Consider the following 21,027-nt stretch of genomic DNA (forward strand, 5'->3'; position numbering starts at 1 on the left):
TTGTAAAAAATTTATTTCTGTAGAAAATTTTGTCAACATTTTATTTCTATAGAACATTTTGTCAACATTTTATTTATTTTTATTTTTATTTATTTATTTAGTTCATTCCTAATACAGCAAGACTAATATCTTATTAACGTAGTACTAGGATAATGTGCGTTATGTGCATTAATAGTTAGTACATTTAACTTATTCAATACTAATTTTAATTTAAATATAAAAATATTCTATAGTTTAGTTTTTAACATAGTAATAATTTAACACAATTTCAATAATAATTTTTACAATCTACGAAGAGTTTTGTAGGAAGTTTTTTAAACACGTTTTAAATTTAGCTGTGTTGGCGATAGTTTGAGTATCGTTTGGTAATTGATTCCAGAGACGGATAGCTCTAACATAGAATTGTCTTTCCGATATTTGACTCCTGTGGAATTGTTGGGTTACATTTCTGCCTCTCCTTGATCTAGAGAAGGTTATCCTTTCATAGAGGTAGCTCGGTTCTTTTGTGTATATTATTTTATGGAAAAAGGAGAGAATTCTATATGTTATATAGCATTGGAACGGCATGTTATATATTTGATACGCATAAACGGAAATTCTATCGAATCTTCTGATTCCATAAACATATCTGGCTATATTGTTGAATGTTTTTGTGAGTTTGTCAGCGTCCCTAACATTACAACCAGCAAAAATTTCGCAGCAGTATGTAAGTGTAGGAGTTAAATATGTTTTTGCCAATAGCATTCTGATTTTGAATGGAGTAAAATATTGTGTTAACCAAAGGTTTCGTAGCTTGGCATATACACTTGCGCACGCCATGTTTATATGGTCAGTCCAACTGAGATGTTCATTAAATACAACTCCCAAATTTTTTGCCTTGGGTACAATTTCAATACGGGTGCCCCCTAGGTGTATATTGACATCTCTAATCTCAACATTCTTTCTACGAACAATCATTGTTTTTGACTTTCTGGGGTTCAATAAAAGTCCGTTTTTACTTGCCCATTGTAATATGTTTGAGAGATCGTGGTTTACCATAGAAATGCAATCATCAAGCATTGAAATTTTGGATGAAATATGTAGTTGTACGTCATCCGCATACATTCTGACGTTACAGTGTTGGATCACATTCGGCAAATCATTAGAATACATTGTGTATAACAGTGGTCCCAATATAGAGCCTTGAGGTACACCTCTTTTTAATGGAAGCGACGATGAAGATTGACCTTGATGTACAGTAAATTGTTGGCGATCTTTTAAGTAGGAAGCTATCAGTCTTGTAGCAGTATCGGAGAAGGCAAACATGTCGGATAGTTTCGACACAATGTAGGGTAATGCACTGAATCAAATGCCTTGGAGTGATCTAATAAGATAAGTACTGAGACTTCATTATTGTCGAGGCTATAACGCAAAGATTCGGAGACGTCAACCAGGGCCGTAAGACAACTATGATTCGATCTGAAGCCTGACTGGGAATTTGAAAGAAATTTTCGGTTTTGTAGATGTGTATAAATCTGTTCATGTATTAGTTTTTCAAAGACTTTGGATAAAAAGGGCAGGATGGATATAGGTCTAAACTCTTTAAGGGCCTTTTCTATTGGGATGACTTTGGAGCATTTCCAAATATTTGGAAAAGTGCTAGTTGTTATGGTGAAATTGATGACATGTGTTAAAGGTCTTAGAATTTGTGGTGCTATCAGTTTAACAAATTTAGGATTTATGTCATCGTATCCTGTAGCGTTTGACTTAATCGATATTAAGGCACGCAGTACATCTTCTTCCTCCACATTATAAAAAGTTAAAATCTGCTCTGCATCGATATTTAGAGGCTGCTGCACGGTTATATTATCCTCGATTTCCGGAATTGGCAGATTAACAAATTTTTCGTTCAGTTCATCAACATTGATATCATAACTACACTCAAAAAAAAGTGAACTCACTATTTCACTAAAGCCAATTTAACTATATTTTAGTTCATGAAATTATTATATTTGGAGAAAGTTTCATTTATTCTAATAATTTTTTACGTACGTTAGTTAAATGAACTAAAAGACGGGAAAAAATTATACACAAATGAAGTAAAAAGTTTTACTAAATTCGTACTTCTCACAAAATAGTTCATTATTTCTTTAAATTTGTAAATTTTACTACAACAGCGTCCATCATGAACTTCGTATGTCACTAAAGACATTCTTGCAATTTTGAACTCCAATTTTTTCCTTCAAACTACAAAATTTTCTTTAAAAAGTGAAGAAAATTATTTATGTCTAATAAATTTTCTTGAATTTGTCGAAAAATATTTACTTAGTTTTGTGACATCGGCGTGATGCCAGCGCTTGTAATACTGTTTAGTTAAAAATTTCTAAAACTTTTCAAAATTTTCTAGAATTAATCAAAAGTTTTCTTCCTGGTGGGTTCACTGTTTTTTCAGTGTAACAACTGGTTTTTTTATGCCACATATTTCTTGAATTCCTTTCCATGTCTGCTTACTTCCAATGGCTCCATTGAATTTGTTGTCGTAGTACAATATTTTGTCTTTTTTTACTTTTGCCACTACCTTGTTTCTAGCAATTTTATAAGACTTGTAGAGAGATGGAGTCTTATATCGTTTCCATCGCCTATAAGCTTTGTCTCTTTTCTCAATTAACAGTTTAGTGTCTTCCTTGAACCAATGTCTTAATTTGGGTGTTACTGTCTTTATTACTAGTGGAACATGTTGGTTGTATAAATTTATTATTTCATCTGTAAGGTATCTAGTTTTTTCTTCAGATGTTGAGAGGAAATATAATGGGGTCCAACATTTGTTTGATAAATCACATTCCAAAGCTGAGATGTTGATTCTCTTAAAGTCACGATATGTATATGTATTGATTTGTGATGTTATTGAGCAGTCATATGAAAGAAATATAATATCATGTTTTGAGAAACCTGATCCACTCAGTTGATCATAGTGGAGGACTCTCTCATTGTTGTTCACAAATACCAGGTCCAGTAAGGTATTAACTGTGGTAGAGAAATGTGTTGGATTACAGGAATTGACCAAATTCAAATTCAAAGTTTCCATTGCATCAACTAGATTTTTTTCCAGAAGTACATTACTGTTGAAGTCTCCTGTTATAACTATGTCACTGTATTCAACCGATATGGATTCCAATTTTGAAATAATTGGCTCAATAGAAACTTGGCGATTTGGCCTATAGATGCATCCAAGTAAAATTTTGGTGTCATTGCATAACACTTCCAGAAATAAGTGCTCATGAATTTGAAAGCTTTCGGATGAATCTATCAAATTACATCTTAGTGTATCTCGAAGATATATAGCAACTCCCCCTCCGTTAGTTTGCCGGTCAGCTCTAAAAAGTCTGTATCCATTTAGTTTGTATGTTTCATCATTGCAGTCAGGATGAAACCAAGTTTCAGAAACGCATACTGCATCTATCCCTGAATGTTCAAAAAGTATACGAAATTCATCGATTTTGTTATTTAAACTTTGTGTATTAATATGACAAATATTTATGCCCGTTGTATAATTTGCCAGAATTCTCATCATTGTAAAATTATCCTCTCTGGAACCCAAATCTATGTTAGTCGTATTCATCGCAAACTTGATAATACACAGCATAAATCTTAAAACTTGTTGTGTGTTGTTTAGTGAAAGTGTAGATAATTGAACAAATATGTAAACTTAGCGAAAGAATTTTTTTATCAAAAAATAAAGTAAAGATAAATACAAAAATTAGCATAATTTTGTAATGACAATTCGTGTTATGAAAAAATAAAAAGTGGTGAAATAAGTGCTGGTATGGTAATAGTACATTGGTATTGATAAAACTAGCATTGCCGAAAAAAATGGTCTAATTTTGTAAAAAATTTATTTCTGTAGAAAATTTTGTCAACATTTTATTTCTATAGAACATTTTGTCAACATTTTATTTCTATAGAAAATTTTGTCAACATTTTATTTCTATAGAAAATTTTGTCAAAATTTTATTGCTATAGAAAATTTTGTCAACATTTTACTTCCATAGAAAATTTTGTCAACATTTTATTTCTATAGAAAATTTTGTCAAGTTTTTATTTCTATAGAAAATTTTGTCAAAATTTTATTTCTATAGAAAATTTTTCAAACTGAATTATATACGTATTTAATCAGCCTTTTTTTTTTGTTTAATATATACCCCTTATGGACTAACTTACAATTTAGAAGGCAGTGTTAAAAAGTTTTACGATACCTTGCCATCGGCAAGTGTTATCGCAACCCAAGTAATTCGATTGTGGATGACAGCCTTTAGTAGAAGTTCCTACGCAATCCATGGTGGAGGGTACATAAGATTCGGCCTGGCCGAACTTACGGCCGTATATACTTGTTTTATTTTCGACATGTTTCTATTGAAATATGGATAAATCGTCGTTTTTATCTAAGCCTTGCACAGTTGAAACATTAATAATGAGTCCAGCCATTATGCGGGCATTTTTTTAGCAAATACACCTTGTTGTTAAGTTTTTTCATTATATACATAAAAGTTATCGTAAACTTTAAATCTACTATTACCATACAAATTTGTTAGATAAACTGTCAGTAAATTATTGGGAATATTATCATTTGACTCGTTTATCCTTTTTATGTTATTATAATATTCTAAAGTTATTACGATATTACTAAATTAAAATAGTAGATGTGAATAGCTTTGTGCACTGAAAAATATTGTCGTCTCCTTAAAATACGAACGCGAATTTTGGTTATAATAGCATTTGTGAATTTCTTTTATGTTTTCCTTGTCCAAAAGACGATAAAGTCGTTTTGTCCTTATAATTAAGCGATTCAACTTAAAAATGGGTATGTTTTCATGAAAGAAGGAAGAATTAATGAAATAGTCTTTAAATGTGAGGAGTTTTTGCATCTTAACCACAAACCAAAATAGCGTTCAAAAATAGAAGATGTTTTTCAACACTTTATTTTAAAAACGTATATATACAATAATTTCTACTTGAAGTCGAGTCTGAATTTGGAAATTTAAGTTGGCGTTAGCACGTTTTTAAAGCACTTTGATAGGCACTTTGATAGTATTTTCTACAATTTAGATAAAAGTAATGTATTTCGAATTTTTCACAATTTCAAATCCAAACTAAAATTTTATTTAAAAAAATGACAAATCATTTTTTTTACCAAATCCAAAGCATGCTTAGATCATTTATTATTTTAAAATAACAAGTAAATAAAATAGAGGTGTTGGGAAGGTAGCTCCCACAAAACGAAGGACTTCCAGTAAAAAATTTGTGATAGTAATCAAAATGTATCGAATACGCAAACAGAGCTAATATGCCTTAGATATTGTTACAGTCTCACAGAAGTGGAACTAAAATGAAAATAATATGCATTGTAAGTGAAATAAAGCCTTTAAGTTTGTTAAATTTCAATCAAAAATGTGACTTTTGCAAATCTAGCGGTTTTTGGTGAAACAATTCTGGCAACGCTGCTCCGGAGGTCAAATCTGGAGAACGTTTTATATGGGTGCTATATATAATTATGGATCGATATGGACCAATTCTGGCACGGTTGTTAAAGATCATATACTAACACCATGTTCCAAATTACAACCGGATTGGATGAAATTTGCTTCTCTTGGAGACTTCAGGCGGATCGGATGAAATTTGTTTCTCTTTGAGGCTCCGCAACCCAAATCTGGGGATCGGTTTATATGGGCGCTATATATAATTATGGACCGATGTGGACCAATTTTTGCATGGTTGTTAGAGACCATATACAAACACCATATACCAAATTTCAGCCGGATCGGATGAAACATGCTTCCGCTAGAGGCTCCACAAGCCAAATCTGAGGGTCCCTTTATATGGGGGCTATACGTAAAAGTGGACCGATATGGCCCATTTTCAATACCAGCCGACCTACATCGATAGCAACTACTTGTGCCAGGTTTCAAGTCGATAGCTTGTTTCGTTCAGAAGTTAGCGTGATTTCAACAGACGGACGGACGGACGGACGGACATGCTTAGATCGACTCAGAATTTCACCACGACCCAGAATATATATACTTTATGGGGTCTTAGAGCAATATTTCGATGTGTTACAAACGGAATGACAAAGTTAATATACCACCATCCTATGATGGAGGGTATAAAAATATGCTTAACATACTCTCTCTGCCACAATCTTAATTGGATTAAACACATCGCAAAGCTTGAATTAAAATATAAAACAACTGTAGCTTTGATTATTCTGGGGGGCAAGAACTATTCTGGGGGCATAGCCCCCCCCCCCCAGCACCCCCTAGCTACGCAAATGGTGTCGACTGAACCAAAAGTGATCTAGATATTGATTACAAAAATGTGTTCACAGACAGACAGACATGGCTAAATCGACTCAGGGGCACGGGTGCCACTCGAGCCAAAAAAAAAAAAAAAATCTACCAAAGTTTTGGAGAAAAATTTACCAAAAAAGTACCAAACAAAAAATCTTATTTTGCAAAACTTTATTTCTATAAAATATTTTGTCAAAAATTTATTTCTATAGCATATTTGGTTAAAATATCACTTCTATAGAAAATTTTGTAAAAAAAATATTTTTATAGAAAATTTTGTAAAAAATTGTAGATCTATAGAACATTTTGTCAAGATTGTAGATCTATTGAAAATTTTGTCAAAATTTTATTTCTATGAAAAACTTTTATTTCTATAGAAAATTTTTTCAAAAATCTATTTCTATAGAAAATATTGTCAAAAATTTATTTCTATAGAAAATTTAGTCAAAATTTTATTTCTATAGAAAATGTTGTAGAGTACTTCCTAGCTGGAGGGGAATATTTTAGAAAATCTAAAAGAAAACAGAAATAATAATATTTTTTTTTCTACAGACATTTTGTCAACATTTCATTTCTATTGAAAATTTAGTCAAAATCTAATTTCTTTTGAAAATTTGGTCAAAATTTAATTTCTTTTGAAAATTTATTCAAAATGTAATTTCTGCAGAAAATGTGTAAAGTACTTCTTATTTGGTGAGGAATATTTTGGAAAACCTACAGAAATAATTCTTCCATTTTAACAAACAGTTCAAAATCGTCCATTTTTGGTAGAATTCTACCAACTGTGGAGCCACCGTGGTGCAATGGTTAGCATGCCCGCCTTGCATACACAGTGTCGTGGGTTCAAACCCAGTTTCGACCAAATACCAAAATATTTTTCAGCGGTGGATTATCTCCCTCAGTAATACTGGTGACATTTCTGAGCGTTTCAAAGCTTCTCTAAGTGGTTTCACTGCAATGTGGAACGCCGTTCGGACTCGGCTATAAAAAGGAGGTCCTTTGTCATTGAGCTTAACATAGAATCGGGCAGCACTTAGTGATATAGGAAAAAATTATCACCGTGGTTTCACAATGGACTGAATAAACTAAGTGAGCCTGAAATATCGGGCTGCCACTATATCTAACCTAACCTAACTGTGGCAACCATGCTCAGAGACCAGCCCTGACCATAATTGCCAAAGACACTATGTGCGTATCTCGACTCCTGGGTGTTGCAAACATATTGCCTACCTTAAATACCCCCATTGGGGCGCATTCTTGTTGTACCCGAAAGCGCTATCTTTTGTTTTCTCTGTGGTTCATTAAGAAGAAGTTCTGTTAAATTCATTCAACAATGATTTTCTAAAACTGGATTTCATTTTCACTTCACAAGAAGTTCTTTTGAGATAATATATAAAAATCCTCTCGCAGTGTTTGCAATAAATTTAGTTTTCCTCAATTTTACTGCCTGCAGTAAGGACAACAAATAGTGGATATTTCAAAAATATTTGAAACGTGAACCGATCTACTTCTTGCGAAAAAAAAAAAACAATTTGTTAGTATTATTCAGAGATACAATTCGAAAAAGTTAAGAAAATTTTTCCTTTAATGAAATACCAAAAACTGAAATAGCACCGCATATCGCATCGCAATAATATGGAAAAAATTGGTGACTTGCCATGGGCAATACTTCGATTGATCAGTTTGTAATTTTTATACCCTCCACCATAGGATGGGAGTATATTAACTTTGTCATTCCGTTTGTAACACATCGAAATATTGCTCTAAGACCTCATAACACGCAGAGAAGAAACATGATTGTCACAATCATATTTGAAGAGCAAAATAAAATAATAGGAGTTATTTTTGCGGCGACCATGTAACATTTTCACCTGCAACCATGTTGGCTCAGTGAACATGGTTCTAAGAAAAATATTATTGTTATCATCTAAAATGTTATTATATTGATAAAAAGAATTTCGTTAGAATGAAAAGACAATGGTCACGATTTAAAATGTTATGGTATTCATTAAAAATGTTTTTCTCCTAGTTAAAAGAACATGGTCACAACCTAAAATGTTTTGATCTTTATGAAAAACCTTTTTTCATCGTCGAAAAAGGGCGCCACTTGAGAAAAGAAAACACAAAATTAACTTTATTTATTTGTTTTTATTTATTTATAAACTAATTAATTGTTTATTTGTATTTATAATGCCATTCAAGCAAACATCATATATTTTTACACACTCTATTTTATTTAAATTTCAACAATCAGTAATTATTCCATATTTACATCGTGCCCATCAAATGTACAAACGCAGACATCATGTAACTGCAAATAAAAATAAATGATACCATATAGCAAAATGTAGAACAAAAAACAGGTACATTTTTTCAATTACACTTTCCTTTTTTGTCTTCACATAAAACCACACGCAGAGAAGGAATATGATCACCCGAAACATGTTTTAAGAACAAAATGTCATTTTTGTATGGTGACCATGTAACATGTTTGTCACTAAAATGTTATTTTCTCGTCAAATATAACCTGCTTGCCACCCAAAAATAACAATTTGCTCTTAAAACATGTTTGAGGTGATCATATTCCTTCTCTGGGTGCACGTGCCACTTCTGAATAAATAAATTAACACAAAACAGTAAATCCGTATTCTCCGTCCATTCCAAGAAACAATCAACACACGACTGACGCGCAAAATGAAAATTGTGTGTACCTGCTCAATGTTTTTATAAAATTCTTTTCGCTGCAAAAAATTTAAAAAATTAAATGGTCACGAAAAAAATGTAAATGGTCTTTATGGCCATGTAATGGTTCTAGACATGTCTAAACTCAACCTATAAAAATACTTTTTTCCCTGTAAAAAAAGTAAACAAAATTTAATGGTCCGGTACATGATTTTCCCGACCATTTAATGGTCTCAAATTCTATCATTTAAATGATGGCACATTTTTGCGGTATTTGAGAACCATTCAAATGCTTATTGCCACCATACATTTTTCTCCGCTCGAAAACTATTTTTACAAAGACAAAATACATGGTTTTCGCGGCAATTACATGCTCTATATAAGCATTAAATTGATGCGGCAACCATGTCCAAACATGGTTTTTCTGTGCGTGAAAGTATATATATTCTGGGTCGTGGTGAAATTCTGCACTGAAAAAAATATTGCCGTGAGGTCAAAGATTTCATGTCTTTAAAATACGAATGCAAATTTTGCTTAGCATAGAAGACGCATTTCTCTAAAATAAAGTTATTTTCCTTGTCCAAAAGTCTATAAACTTTTCAATGAAGTCGTATTGTCCTTATAATTAAGTGATTTGACTTAAAAATGGGTATCTTAACATGAAAGAAAAAAATTAAAGGCTAAGGTCAACTTGACTTTAATAATTCAGAAAAATTCTTTAAATTTAATGAAATTGTCTTTAAATTTGTTGTCTTTTTGCATCTTGACTACAAAGCAAAAAATCGTTCAAATATAGGACATGTTTTTCAAAACTTTATTTTAAAGAAGTTTTTTACTTCAAACATAGCATAATTTCTACTGGAAGTCGAGTCCTAATTTGGAAAATAAAGTTGCCGTTAACTCGTTTTTAAAGGACTTTGATAGCATATGAAGAAAAAAAGCTGAGAAAGCGAAAAATTAAAATTTTCTTCCTAGAAGCAAGTACACAAAACCTAAATTTAAAGTAAAGTCAAAATCTTTGGAACCGAGTATGCTTTTTTTCAGTGTGAGTCGGTCTAAGCATGTCCGTCCGTCCGTCTGTTGAAATCACGCTAACTTCCGAACGAAATAAGCTATCGACTTGAAACTTGGCACAAGTAGTTGTTATTCATGTAGGTCGGTGGAATACCATATCGGACCATATCGGACCACTTTTACATATGGCCCCCATATAAGCTGACGCTCAGATTTGGCTTGCGGAGCCTCTAGGAGGAGCACCATTCATCCCATCCGTTTGAAATTTGGTACGTGATGTTAGTATATGGTCTCTAACAACTATGCAAAAATTGGTCCATATCGGTCCATAATTATATATAGCCCCTATATAAACCGATCCCCAGATTTGGCGTGCGGAGCCTCTAAGAGAAGCAAATTTCATCCGATCCGGCTGAAATTTGGTACATGGTGTAGGTTAGGTTAGGTTAGGTTATGTGGCAGCCCAATGTATCAGGCTCACTTAGACTATTCAGTCCATTGTGATACCACAGTGGTGAACTTCTCTCTTATCACTGAGTGCTGCCCGATTCCATGTTAAGCTCAATGACAAGGGACCTCCTTTTTATAGCCGAGTCCGAACGGCGTTCCACATTCCAGTGGAACCACTTAGAGAAGCTTTGAAACCCTCAGAAATGTCACCAGCATTACTGAGGTGGGATAATCCACCGCTGAAAAACTTGTTGGTGTTCGGTCGTAGCATGAATCGAACCCACGACCTTGTGTATGCAAAGCGGGCATGCTAACCATTGCACCACGGTGGCTCCCATGGTGTAAGTATATGGTCTCTAGAAACTATGCAAAATTGGTCCACATCGGTCCATAATCATATATACCCCCAATATAAACTGATCCCCAGATTTGACTTCCGGAGCCTCGTGGAAGAGTACAATTCATACGATTCAATTGAAATTTGGTACGTGGTGTAAGTTTATGGTCTCTAACAACCATGCAGGAATTGCTTCATATTGGTCCATAATTATATGTAGCCCCCATATAAACCGATCTTAAGATTTGACCTCCGGAGCCTCTTGAAGGAGGAAACTTCATCTGATTCAGTTGAAATTTGGTAAGTGGTTTTAATATAAGGCCTCAAATACTCATGCTAAAATTGGTCCACATCAGTCCATAATTATATATATGGATACATCCGTTTCGGTTGAACTTTGATACGTGATGTTAGTATATGGTCTCTAACAACCATGCAGGAATGGGGCAATATCGGTCCATAATTATATATAGCCCCCATATAAACCGATCCCCAGATTTGACCTCCGGTGCCTTTAGGGGAAGAAAAAATGCATCCGATGTGGTATGTGGTGTTAGTATATGGTATTTAACAACCATGCCAAAAGTGGTCCATATCGGTCCATAAACATGTATAGCCCCCATATAAACCGGTCCCGAGATTTAGTTTTGGAGCCCCTTGGAGGAGCAAATTTCAACTGTCAGTTGAAATTTGTTACATTGTGCTAGTATATGGCCATTAACAACTATGCCTAACTAGGTCCATATCGGTCCATAATTATATATAGCCCTCAGATAAATCGATCCCCAATCACACAAAAAGTGGTTCATATCAAGTTTATAATTGTATATAGCCCCCATATAAGTGACCCCCATATTTCAATTCTGACTTTCTAAGTACCGTGCAAAAGTCCATACGGATTCGTAATTATTTGTAGACTTACCTATACATACCTTTTTTGTGTAATATACACTGAAAAAATATTGTCGTGAGGTCAAAGATTTCATGTCTTTAAAATACGAATGCAAATTTTGCTTAGCAAAGAAGACGCATTTCTCTAATATAAAGTTTTTTTCCTTGTCCAAAAGTCGATAAACTTTTTAATGAAGTCGTATTGTCCTTATAATTAAGTGATTTCACTTAAAAATGGGTATCATAACATGAAAGAAACAATTCTTGGGCTAAGGTCAACTTGTCTTTAATAAATCTTTAAAATTATTGAAATTGTCTTTAAATGTGTTGCCTTTTTGCATCTTGATTACAAAGCAAAGAATCGTTCAAAAATAGGACATGTTTTTCAACACTTTATTTTAAAGACGTTTTTTACCTGAAACATAGCATAATTTAATAAACAATAAAGTTGTCGTTAACTCGTTTTTAAAGGACATTGATAGAATATGAAGAAAAAAAAAGCGAAAAAAACCGAAAAATTAAAAGTTGCTTCCTAGAAGCAAATACACAAAACCCAAATTTAAAAGAGAATTGTGTCTTAAAAGTATCCTTACTTGTATTCTCCGCTTCTTTGGCTCGGAATCAATACCAAAATTTTTAAAGTAAAGACAAAATCTTTGGAACCGGGCATGCTTTTTTTCAGTGTATACCACGTATTGACTAACTTCCAATTTAGAAGACGATGTTAAGAAGTTTTAAGATACCTTACCATCGGAAAGTATTACCACAGCCCAAATAATTCCATTGTGGATGACAGTCTTTCGTAGAAGTTTCTACGCAATCCATTGTAGAGGGTACATAAGATTCGGCCTGGACGAACTTACGGTCGTATATACTTTTTTTATTTTTAAAATACATCCTCAATCCCTAAATTTTAATTCGTGCTTCGAACAAATATTTTATACAAACCACCTTGTGTTCCATAGAAGTGCATCATCGCATATTCCGGCAACCACATATCATCAACATCCTTAAATAGTATTGTGTAGTGGTATTAACCACCCACAATATTCCGGTTAATAATAAATCTTGCTTTTGCCTCTCTCTCTCCCACTCTCACACCCACACACACACAAACACACTCTCTCGTATCTACGAAATTATCCTCCAGACATAAACAAAACAACAGTAGAGTTCTTGATACAAAAAATATTCTTTTCCACCAACAAAATATATGTTATGAAACCCCAGACACTTAAAAAAATTAACAGAATAGAGTAAAAAAATATCTCTTTTAAATATTTTAAAAATTAAAGGATTTAAAAAATATATGTAACACTTCACCAAAAAGTTACAAATACAGTGAAATCTCTCAAACTTGCCAACATTGAAAAGAGGGCCTTTCACATATGACCAGTTTTCATGAGACATTTGCTGTATTATCACATTAGAAGGGTTGTCATAAATGGACCCTCCCCCCCACTAACACACTTTGGTTAAAATTTAGGTGACTTAAATTATTCAATTCTTGGAGGTTTCACTGTTTACAGAAAATTAACTATAAACAGTTACTGAAAATGACAAATCTACAATTTCCCTATTAGTAGAGTTCCTAGTAACGAAGAGTTGTCCTTGAGGTAACTATGGCGCTACTTAATACAATAAAACTAAAATGTTAGGTCTACCTTGAAGAAAATAAGAATTTTATTTATGTCTTAAGTATGCAAATAAATTTCAAGGATTACACATGTCCCACATTTAGAAGAGAAGCACAATTACTAAAGCTCCAATGGCACAAAGAATAATGGAAACTACCGGAAAAGTGAGCATTTTAAGGCAAAGACAGACGATACCTGACAAATACTGCCTTTTTTTCTTTTGTAGCACTTTAAAAGATATCAATTTTTCTATAGAAATAAAACGTTGATAAAATTTTTTATAAAAATAAATTTTGATAAAATTTTCTATAAAACTAAAATTTTGATAAAATTTTCTATAGAAATAAAATGTTGACAAAATTTTCTATAGAAATAAAATTTTGCAAAATTTTCTATAGAAATAAAATTTTCTATAGAAATAAAATGTTGACAAATTTATCTATAGAAACAAAATTTTGAGAAAATTTTCTACAGAAATAATCTTTTGAGAAAATGTTATTTGTATGGAAATAAAATTTTGACAAATTTTTCTATAGAAATAAAATTTTGACAAAATTTTCTATAGAAATAAAATTTTGACAACATATTCTACAGAAATAAAATTTTGACATTTTCTATAGCAATAAATATTTGACAAAATTTTCCATAGAATTAACATTTTGACAAAATTATCTATTGAAATAAAATTTTGACAAAATTTTTTTTAGAAACAAATTTTGACAAAATTTTCTATTGGAAAAAAAATTTTGACAAAATTTACTATAGAAATAAAATTTTGACCAAATTTTCTATAGAAATAAAATTTTTACAAAATTTGCTTTTGAAATATTGACAAAATTTTCCATAGAATTAAAATTTTTACAAAATATTCTATAGAAACAAAAAGTTTTGACTAAATCTTTATAGAAATAAAATTTTGACAAAATTTTCTCTAGAAATAAAATTTTGACAAAATTTTCTATAGAAGTAAAATTTTGACAAAATTTTCTACAGAAATAAAATTTTGACAAAATTTTCTATAAAAAAAAATTTTGACAAAATTTTCTCTAGAAATAAAATTTGACAAAATTTTCTATAGAAGTAAAATTTTGACAAAATTTTCTATAGAAATAAAATTTTGACAAAATTTTCTATAGAAATAAAATTTTCTATAGCAATAAAATGTTGACAAATTAATCTATAGAAATAAAATTTTGAGAAAATTTTCTATAAAAATAAACTTTTGAGAAAATGTTATCTCTATAGAAATAAAATTTTGACAAAATTTTCTATAGAAATAAAATTTTGACAAAATTTTCTATAGAAATACATTTTTGACAACATTTTCTACAGAAATAAAATTGTGACAACATTTTCTATAGCAATAAAACTTTGACAAAATTTTCTCTAGAAATAAAATTTTAACAAAATTTTCTATAGAAGTAAAATTTTGACAAAATTTTCTATAGAAATAAAATTTTGACAAAATTTTCTATAGAAATAATATTTTGACAAAATTTTTCTATAGAAATAAAAATTTTTACAAAATTTTCGATAGAACTAAATTTTTGACAAAATTTTCTATAGAAATAAAAGTTTGACAAAATTTTCTATAGAAATACAATTTTGACACAATTTCCTACAGAAATAAAATTTTGACAAAATTTTCTATAGAAATAAAATTGTGACAAAATTTTCTATAAAACTATTTACAAAATTTTCTATAGAAATAAAATTTTGACAACATTTTCTACAGAAATAAAGTTTTGACAACATTTTCTACAGAAATAAGGTTTTGACAAAATTTTCTATTGAAATAAAATTTTAACAAAATTTTCTATTGAAATAAAATTTTGTCAAAATTTTCAATAGAATTAAAATTTTGACAAAATTATCTATAGAAATAAAATTTTGACAAAATTTTCTATAGAATTACAATTTTGACGAAATTTTCTATAGAAATAAAATGTTGACAAAATTTTCTATAAAAATATTGACAAACTTTTCCATAACATAGAATTAAAATTTTAACAAAATTTTCTATAGAAATAAAATTTTGACAAAATTTTTTTATAGAAATAAAACTTTGAAAAAAATTTCCATAGAATTAAAATTTTTACAAAATATTCTATAGAAAAAAACTTTTGACTAAATTTTTATAGAAACTAAATTTTGACAAACTTTTCTATAGAAATAAAATTTTGACAAAATTTTCTATAGTATTAAAATTTTGACACAATTTTCTACAGAAATAAAATTTTGACAAAATTTTTTATAGAAATAAAATTTTGACAAAATTTTCTATAGAAATAAAATTTTGACAAAATTTTCTATAGAAATGAAATTTTGACAAAATGTTCTATAAAAATATTGACAAAATTTTCTATAGTATTAAAATTTTTACACAATTTTCTACAGAAATAAAATTAAGACAAAATTTTCTATAGAAATAAAATTTTGAGAAAATTTTCTATAGAAATAAAATTTTGACACAATTTTCTACAGAAATAAAATTTTGACAAAATTTTCTCAAGAAATAAAATTAAGACAAAATTTTCTATAGAAATAAAATTTTGAGAAAATTTTCTATAGAAATAAAATTTTGACACAATTTTCTACAGAAATAAAATTTTGACAAAATTTTCTATAGAAATAAAATTAAGACAAAATTTTCTATAGAAATAAAATTTTTACACAATTTTCTACAGAAATAAAATTTTGACAAAATTTTCTATAGAAATAAAATTTTGACAAAATTTTCTATAGAAATAAAATTTTGACACAATTTTTTTTATATAAATAAAACTTTGAAAAAAATGTCCATAGAATTAAAATTTTTACAAAATTTGCTATAGAAATATTGACAGAATTTTCAATAGAATTATAATTTTGACAAAATTTTCCATAGAATTAAAATTTTTACAAAATATTTTATAGAAAAAAACTTTTGACTAAATTTTTATAGAAACTAAATTTTGACAAAATTATCTATAGAAATAAAATTTTGACAAAATTTTCTATAGTATTAAAATTTTGACACAATTTTCTACAGAAATAAAATTTTGACAAAATTTTCTATAGAAATAAAATTAAGACAAAATTTTTTATAGAAATAAAATTTTGACAAAATTTTCTATAGAAATAAAATTTTGACAAAATGTTCTATAAAAATATTGACAAAATTTTCTATAAAAATATTGACAAAATTTTCTATAGTATTAAAATTTTTACACAATTTTCTACAGAAATAAAATTTTGTTAAAATTTTCTATAGAAATAAAATTAAGACAAAATTTTCTATAGAAATAAAATTTTGAGAAAATTTTCTATAGAAATAAAATTTTGACAAAATTTTCTATTGGAATAAAATTACGACAAAATTTTTTATAGAAATAAAAAATAAAAAATTTTGATAAATTTTTCTATTAAAATAAAATTCTGACAAAATTTTCAATAAAAATATTGACAAAATTTTCCATAGAATTAACATTTTGAGAAAATTTTTACAAAAATTTCTGTACAAATAAAATTTTGACAAAATTTTCTATAAAAATATTGACGAAATTTTCCATAGAATTAAAGTTTTGACAAAATTTTCCATAGAATTAATATTTTTACAAAATTATCTATAGAAATAAAATTTTGACAAAATTTTCTCTAGAAATAAAATTTTGACAAAATTTTCTATAGAAATAAAATTTTGACAAAATTTTCTATAGAAATAAAATTTTGACAAAATTATCTATAGAAATAAAATTTTGACAAAATTTTCTATAGAAATAACATTTTGACATTCTACATTTTGATGTTCTACAGAAATAAAATTTTACAAATTTTTCATAAAAATATTGACAAAATTTTCCATAGAATTAAAGTTTTGACAAAATTTTCCATAAAATTACATTTTTTACAAAATTTTCTATAGAAATAAAAATTTTGACAAAATTTTATACAGAAATATTTTTTGGTAGAATATTTTTGCGATAAGTGGCAACCTTGCTCCTCACAAATATATTTTCATTTCCAGTCTTCTTTAGTTGTTTGGAGAAATTTTATATTTCCTGCTTTGTGTTTTACTGCGAAAACCAGAAGTTGGTGAAATTTCCATATTTTTTGTAAATGCGTTCAAGTGCAAATAAATATGATTTATGAGTTGCCTTTGTTATGGCCATGAATGGAGGGAATTAATTCCGGTTGCAAAAACGGAAAACTGTTAATCTCTTATAGATTGTGGTAATAAAAATTTGGCAAGTCTTAAGTACGTTTATTATGTGAGCCAGTAATTAGGATCATGAATTGCGGAAGCATACGACATTTTTGACACAATGGCGTGTCAACTAAATATTTTCTTTCTTTGTTTTTGATAGCCTGATCACAATGGTCTAAATAGTCTAAGTGAGCTTGAAATATATGGGGCTGCCACTTTAACCTGCAACACCCAAAAGGAGACAAAAAGAAACGTGGTGTCTTTTCCAGTAATGCTCAGGGTGGACCCCTGAGCCGATATAACCATGTCCGTCCATCTGTCTGTGAAGACATTTCAGTTGACTTCAAACTTGGTACAAGTACACTGAAAAAAATATTGACCTAATATGGAAGATTATGCAACTTCAATTTTAGGAATCGAAATTTACCCAAAGTTGAGGACAAAATTCTTTAAAATAATGACATTTTAATTACATTAAATTTTATAATCCTTGCTTCAAACAATTTTTTCATTAAATTTAGGACACAGATTTTGAAAATTTCCGTCTCTCTGCTGAAGTTGTAGATCTTTGAAGTAAGGTAAAGTTTCCTTAAAATGAAGAAAAACTTTTTTAATATAAAGAAATCGTCTTTAACTCAAATGGCATATTGAATTTTTAAATTTACGATAAAAACGATTCAAATATAGGCTAACACTTATTTTAGGGATTTGCATCTTTGGTTTAAAGTTTTTTTTTTAGCATTAAGAAATCTGTTTTTACTTTGAAGTACCTGGTATAATTTGGATTTTGAAATTGGAATTTGTTTGTACATAAATATCTTTATTATTATATCGCAAAAAGAAAATAGAAACTCGATGAATGAGATCTGTGTCCAAATTTAATTTATTTGATCCTAGATATAAAGCCAGAAGCCGCATCTTTGGCTCGGAATTAATACCAAAATCCTTAAGGGAATGTCAAAATCTTCAGATCCAAGTACACTTTTTTTTGAGTGTAATTGCTTACATCAAGCGGATGAACATTTCGTCTTTTTCGCACTTGGATCACCGTCTTTAATATTTAAGGCAACAAAACGATTTTTTCTTTATTTTATAGAAATTTTTCTTTAATATTGCGTCAATTGTATATCCGAAATGTCTCATATTAGGTGAAATGTGTTTTTATAGCAATGCCTTGTGCTTTTTATACACTGCTCCACACTGTGGAACAGGGTATTATAAGTTAGTGCATATGTTTGCAACACCCAGAAGGAGACGAGATAGACACATGGTGTCTTTGGCAAAAATGCTCAGGGTGGGCTCCGGAGTCGATATAGCGATGTCCGTCTGTCCGTCTGTCCGTGAACACATTTTTGTAATCAAAGTCTAGGTCGCAGTTTTAGTCCAATCGACTTAAAATTTGGCACAAGTATGTGTTTTGGCTCAGAATAGATCCCTATTGATTTTGGAAGAAATCGGTTCAGATTTAGATATAGCTCCCATATATATATTTCGCCCGATATGGACATATATGGTCCCAGAAGCCAGAGGTTTACCCTAATTTGCTTAAAATTTTGCACAAGAAGAACAATTAGAACTATAGTCAAGTGTGCGAAATTTTATTGAAATCGGTTCAGATTTAGATATAGCTTCCATATATATCTTTCGCCCGATATGGACTAATACGGTCCCAGAAGCCAGAGTTTTACCCCAATTTGGTTGAAATTTTGCACAGGGAGTAGAATTAGCATTTTAGCTATGCGTGCCAAATTTGGTTGAAATCGGTTCAGATTTAGATATAGCTCCCATATATAGCTTTCGCCCGATTTACACTCATATGACCACAGAGGCCAATTTTTTGCTCCGATTTAGTTGAAATTTTGCACAGGGAGTAGAATTAGCATTCTAGCTATGCATGCCAAATTTGGTTGAAATCGCTTCAGATTTAGATACAGCTCCCATATATAGCTTTCGCCCGATTTACACTCATATGAACACAGAGGCCAATTTTTAACTCCGATTTAGTTGAAATTTTGCACAGGGAGTAGAATTAGCATTATTGCTATGCGAGCCAAATTTGGTTGAAATCGGTTCAGATTTAGATACAGCTCCCATATATAGCTTTCGCCCGATTTACACTCATATGACCACAGAGGCCAATTTTTAACTCCGATTTAGTTGAAATTTTGCACAGGGAGTAGAATTAGCATTGTAGCTATGCGTGCCAAATTTGCTTGAAATCGGTTCAGATTTAGATATAGCTCCATATATATGTTTTTCTGATTTCGACAAAAATGGTCAAAATACCAACATTTTCCTTGTAAAATCGCCACTGCTTAGTCGAAAAGTTGTAAAAATGACTCTAATTTTCCTAAACTTCTAGTACATATATATCGAGCGATAAATCATAAATAAACTTTTTCGGAGTTTCCTTAAAATTGCTTCAGATTTAAACGTTTCCCATATTTTTTTACTAACATTGTGTTCCACCCTAGTGCATTAGCTGACTTAAATTTTGAGTCTATAGAATTTGTAGAAGTCTATCAAATTCTGTCCAGATCGAGTGATATATAAATGTATGTATTTGGGACAAACCTTTATATATAGCCCCCAACACATTTGACGGATGTGATAAAATGTATCGAAAATTTAAATCTACAAAGTGGTGCAGGGTATAATATAGTCGGCCCCGCCCGACTTTGGACTTTCCTTACTTGTTCTATAGTAGCTTTATACTTACCATATGTCATGTTTAGAAAAAAACACACATACACACATTATGAAATTTAAAATTTTAATAATTTTTCGAGAAATTTTTTATTTGTATTAGTTTCTGCCTTATAAGCTACTAATTGAATTTTTGTAATAACAATACGCATATATAGTACAGGATTAAAAAAAATATATGCTATACTATACTATGTATACTTAAAATATATTTTTTAAATTTTTTGTTCATAGGCTTAGGTAAGATATTTTTCGTATTTATTTAGCACTATATATACCAATATATACATATATTTGTAAAAAAAAAACTTTAAAATATATACAGCAAGAAAATACATAAAATAGTATTTTATTTTATTGAGCAAAAGGCTTAAAAATGGTAGAAAAGGGTATTATTTTTATGCATTTAAACAGTAAGCTCCTATTGTGTGTATTTTTATCTTCTTAGAATTTCTTTTTTTCTATTTTTGGTTTTTGATAAGTATTTAAGATACTTTTCGTTTTTTTTTTAAGAGTAACAATAAATAACTTATACTTATGGAATCAATAAAATTTCTAAAGAAGTTTTATATTGAGCATATATTTTTACTTATGCAATGGAAATGTTATTAATGGGATTTCTAGAAAAACAGAAAAAAAATCAAATAACTAAAGCCCCAAAACTGTAGTAATATTGGAATATTCAATATTGTCATGGGGGCTAGATGCTTTTATTATTTTCGTTGTCAATAGTTTCAGTTATAAGGAATATAATAGCAAAAGGAAGGAAAGACTAAAGTTGACTAGAATACTTTTTTTTTATTC

At 29.8% G+C, this 21,027-nt stretch overlaps 1 protein-coding gene across 1 annotated transcript; it reads right to left on the bottom strand.

Annotated features, from left to right (window-relative positions):
• Window positions 1–288: 288 nt before the first annotated feature.
• On the bottom strand, window positions 289–20,246 carry LOC142224546 (uncharacterized). The gene is made up of 6 exons (XM_075294329.1): window positions 20,237–20,246; window positions 2,583–3,684; window positions 1,324–1,914; window positions 1,103–1,276; window positions 815–943; window positions 289–424 (listed from the first exon to the last, which is right to left on the bottom strand). Exons 1-6 carry the CDS (start codon window positions 20,244–20,246, stop codon window positions 289–291), a joined length of 2,142 nt encoding a protein of 713 aa, XP_075150444.1.
• Between the last annotated feature and the right edge of the window lie 781 nt (window positions 20,247–21,027).

This window comes from Haematobia irritans, chromosome 2, assembly GCF_050003625.1.
Source record: "Haematobia irritans isolate KBUSLIRL chromosome 2, ASM5000362v1, whole genome shotgun sequence".
NCBI lineage: Eukaryota > Metazoa > Arthropoda > Insecta > Diptera > Muscidae > Haematobia > Haematobia irritans.

Excerpts from the sequence above, each read along its gene's own strand:
- LOC142224546 (XM_075294329.1), bottom strand. Across the intron at positions 1,915-2,582 it reads AAGACTCCATCTCTCTACAA|TTATGATATCAATGTTGATG; the intron begins GTCTTATAAAAT and ends TTTTGAGTGTAG. Across the intron at positions 944-1,102 it reads CAACACTGTAACGTCAGAAT|AAAGAATGTTGAGATTAGAG; the intron begins GTATGCGGATGA and ends GATTGTTCGTAG.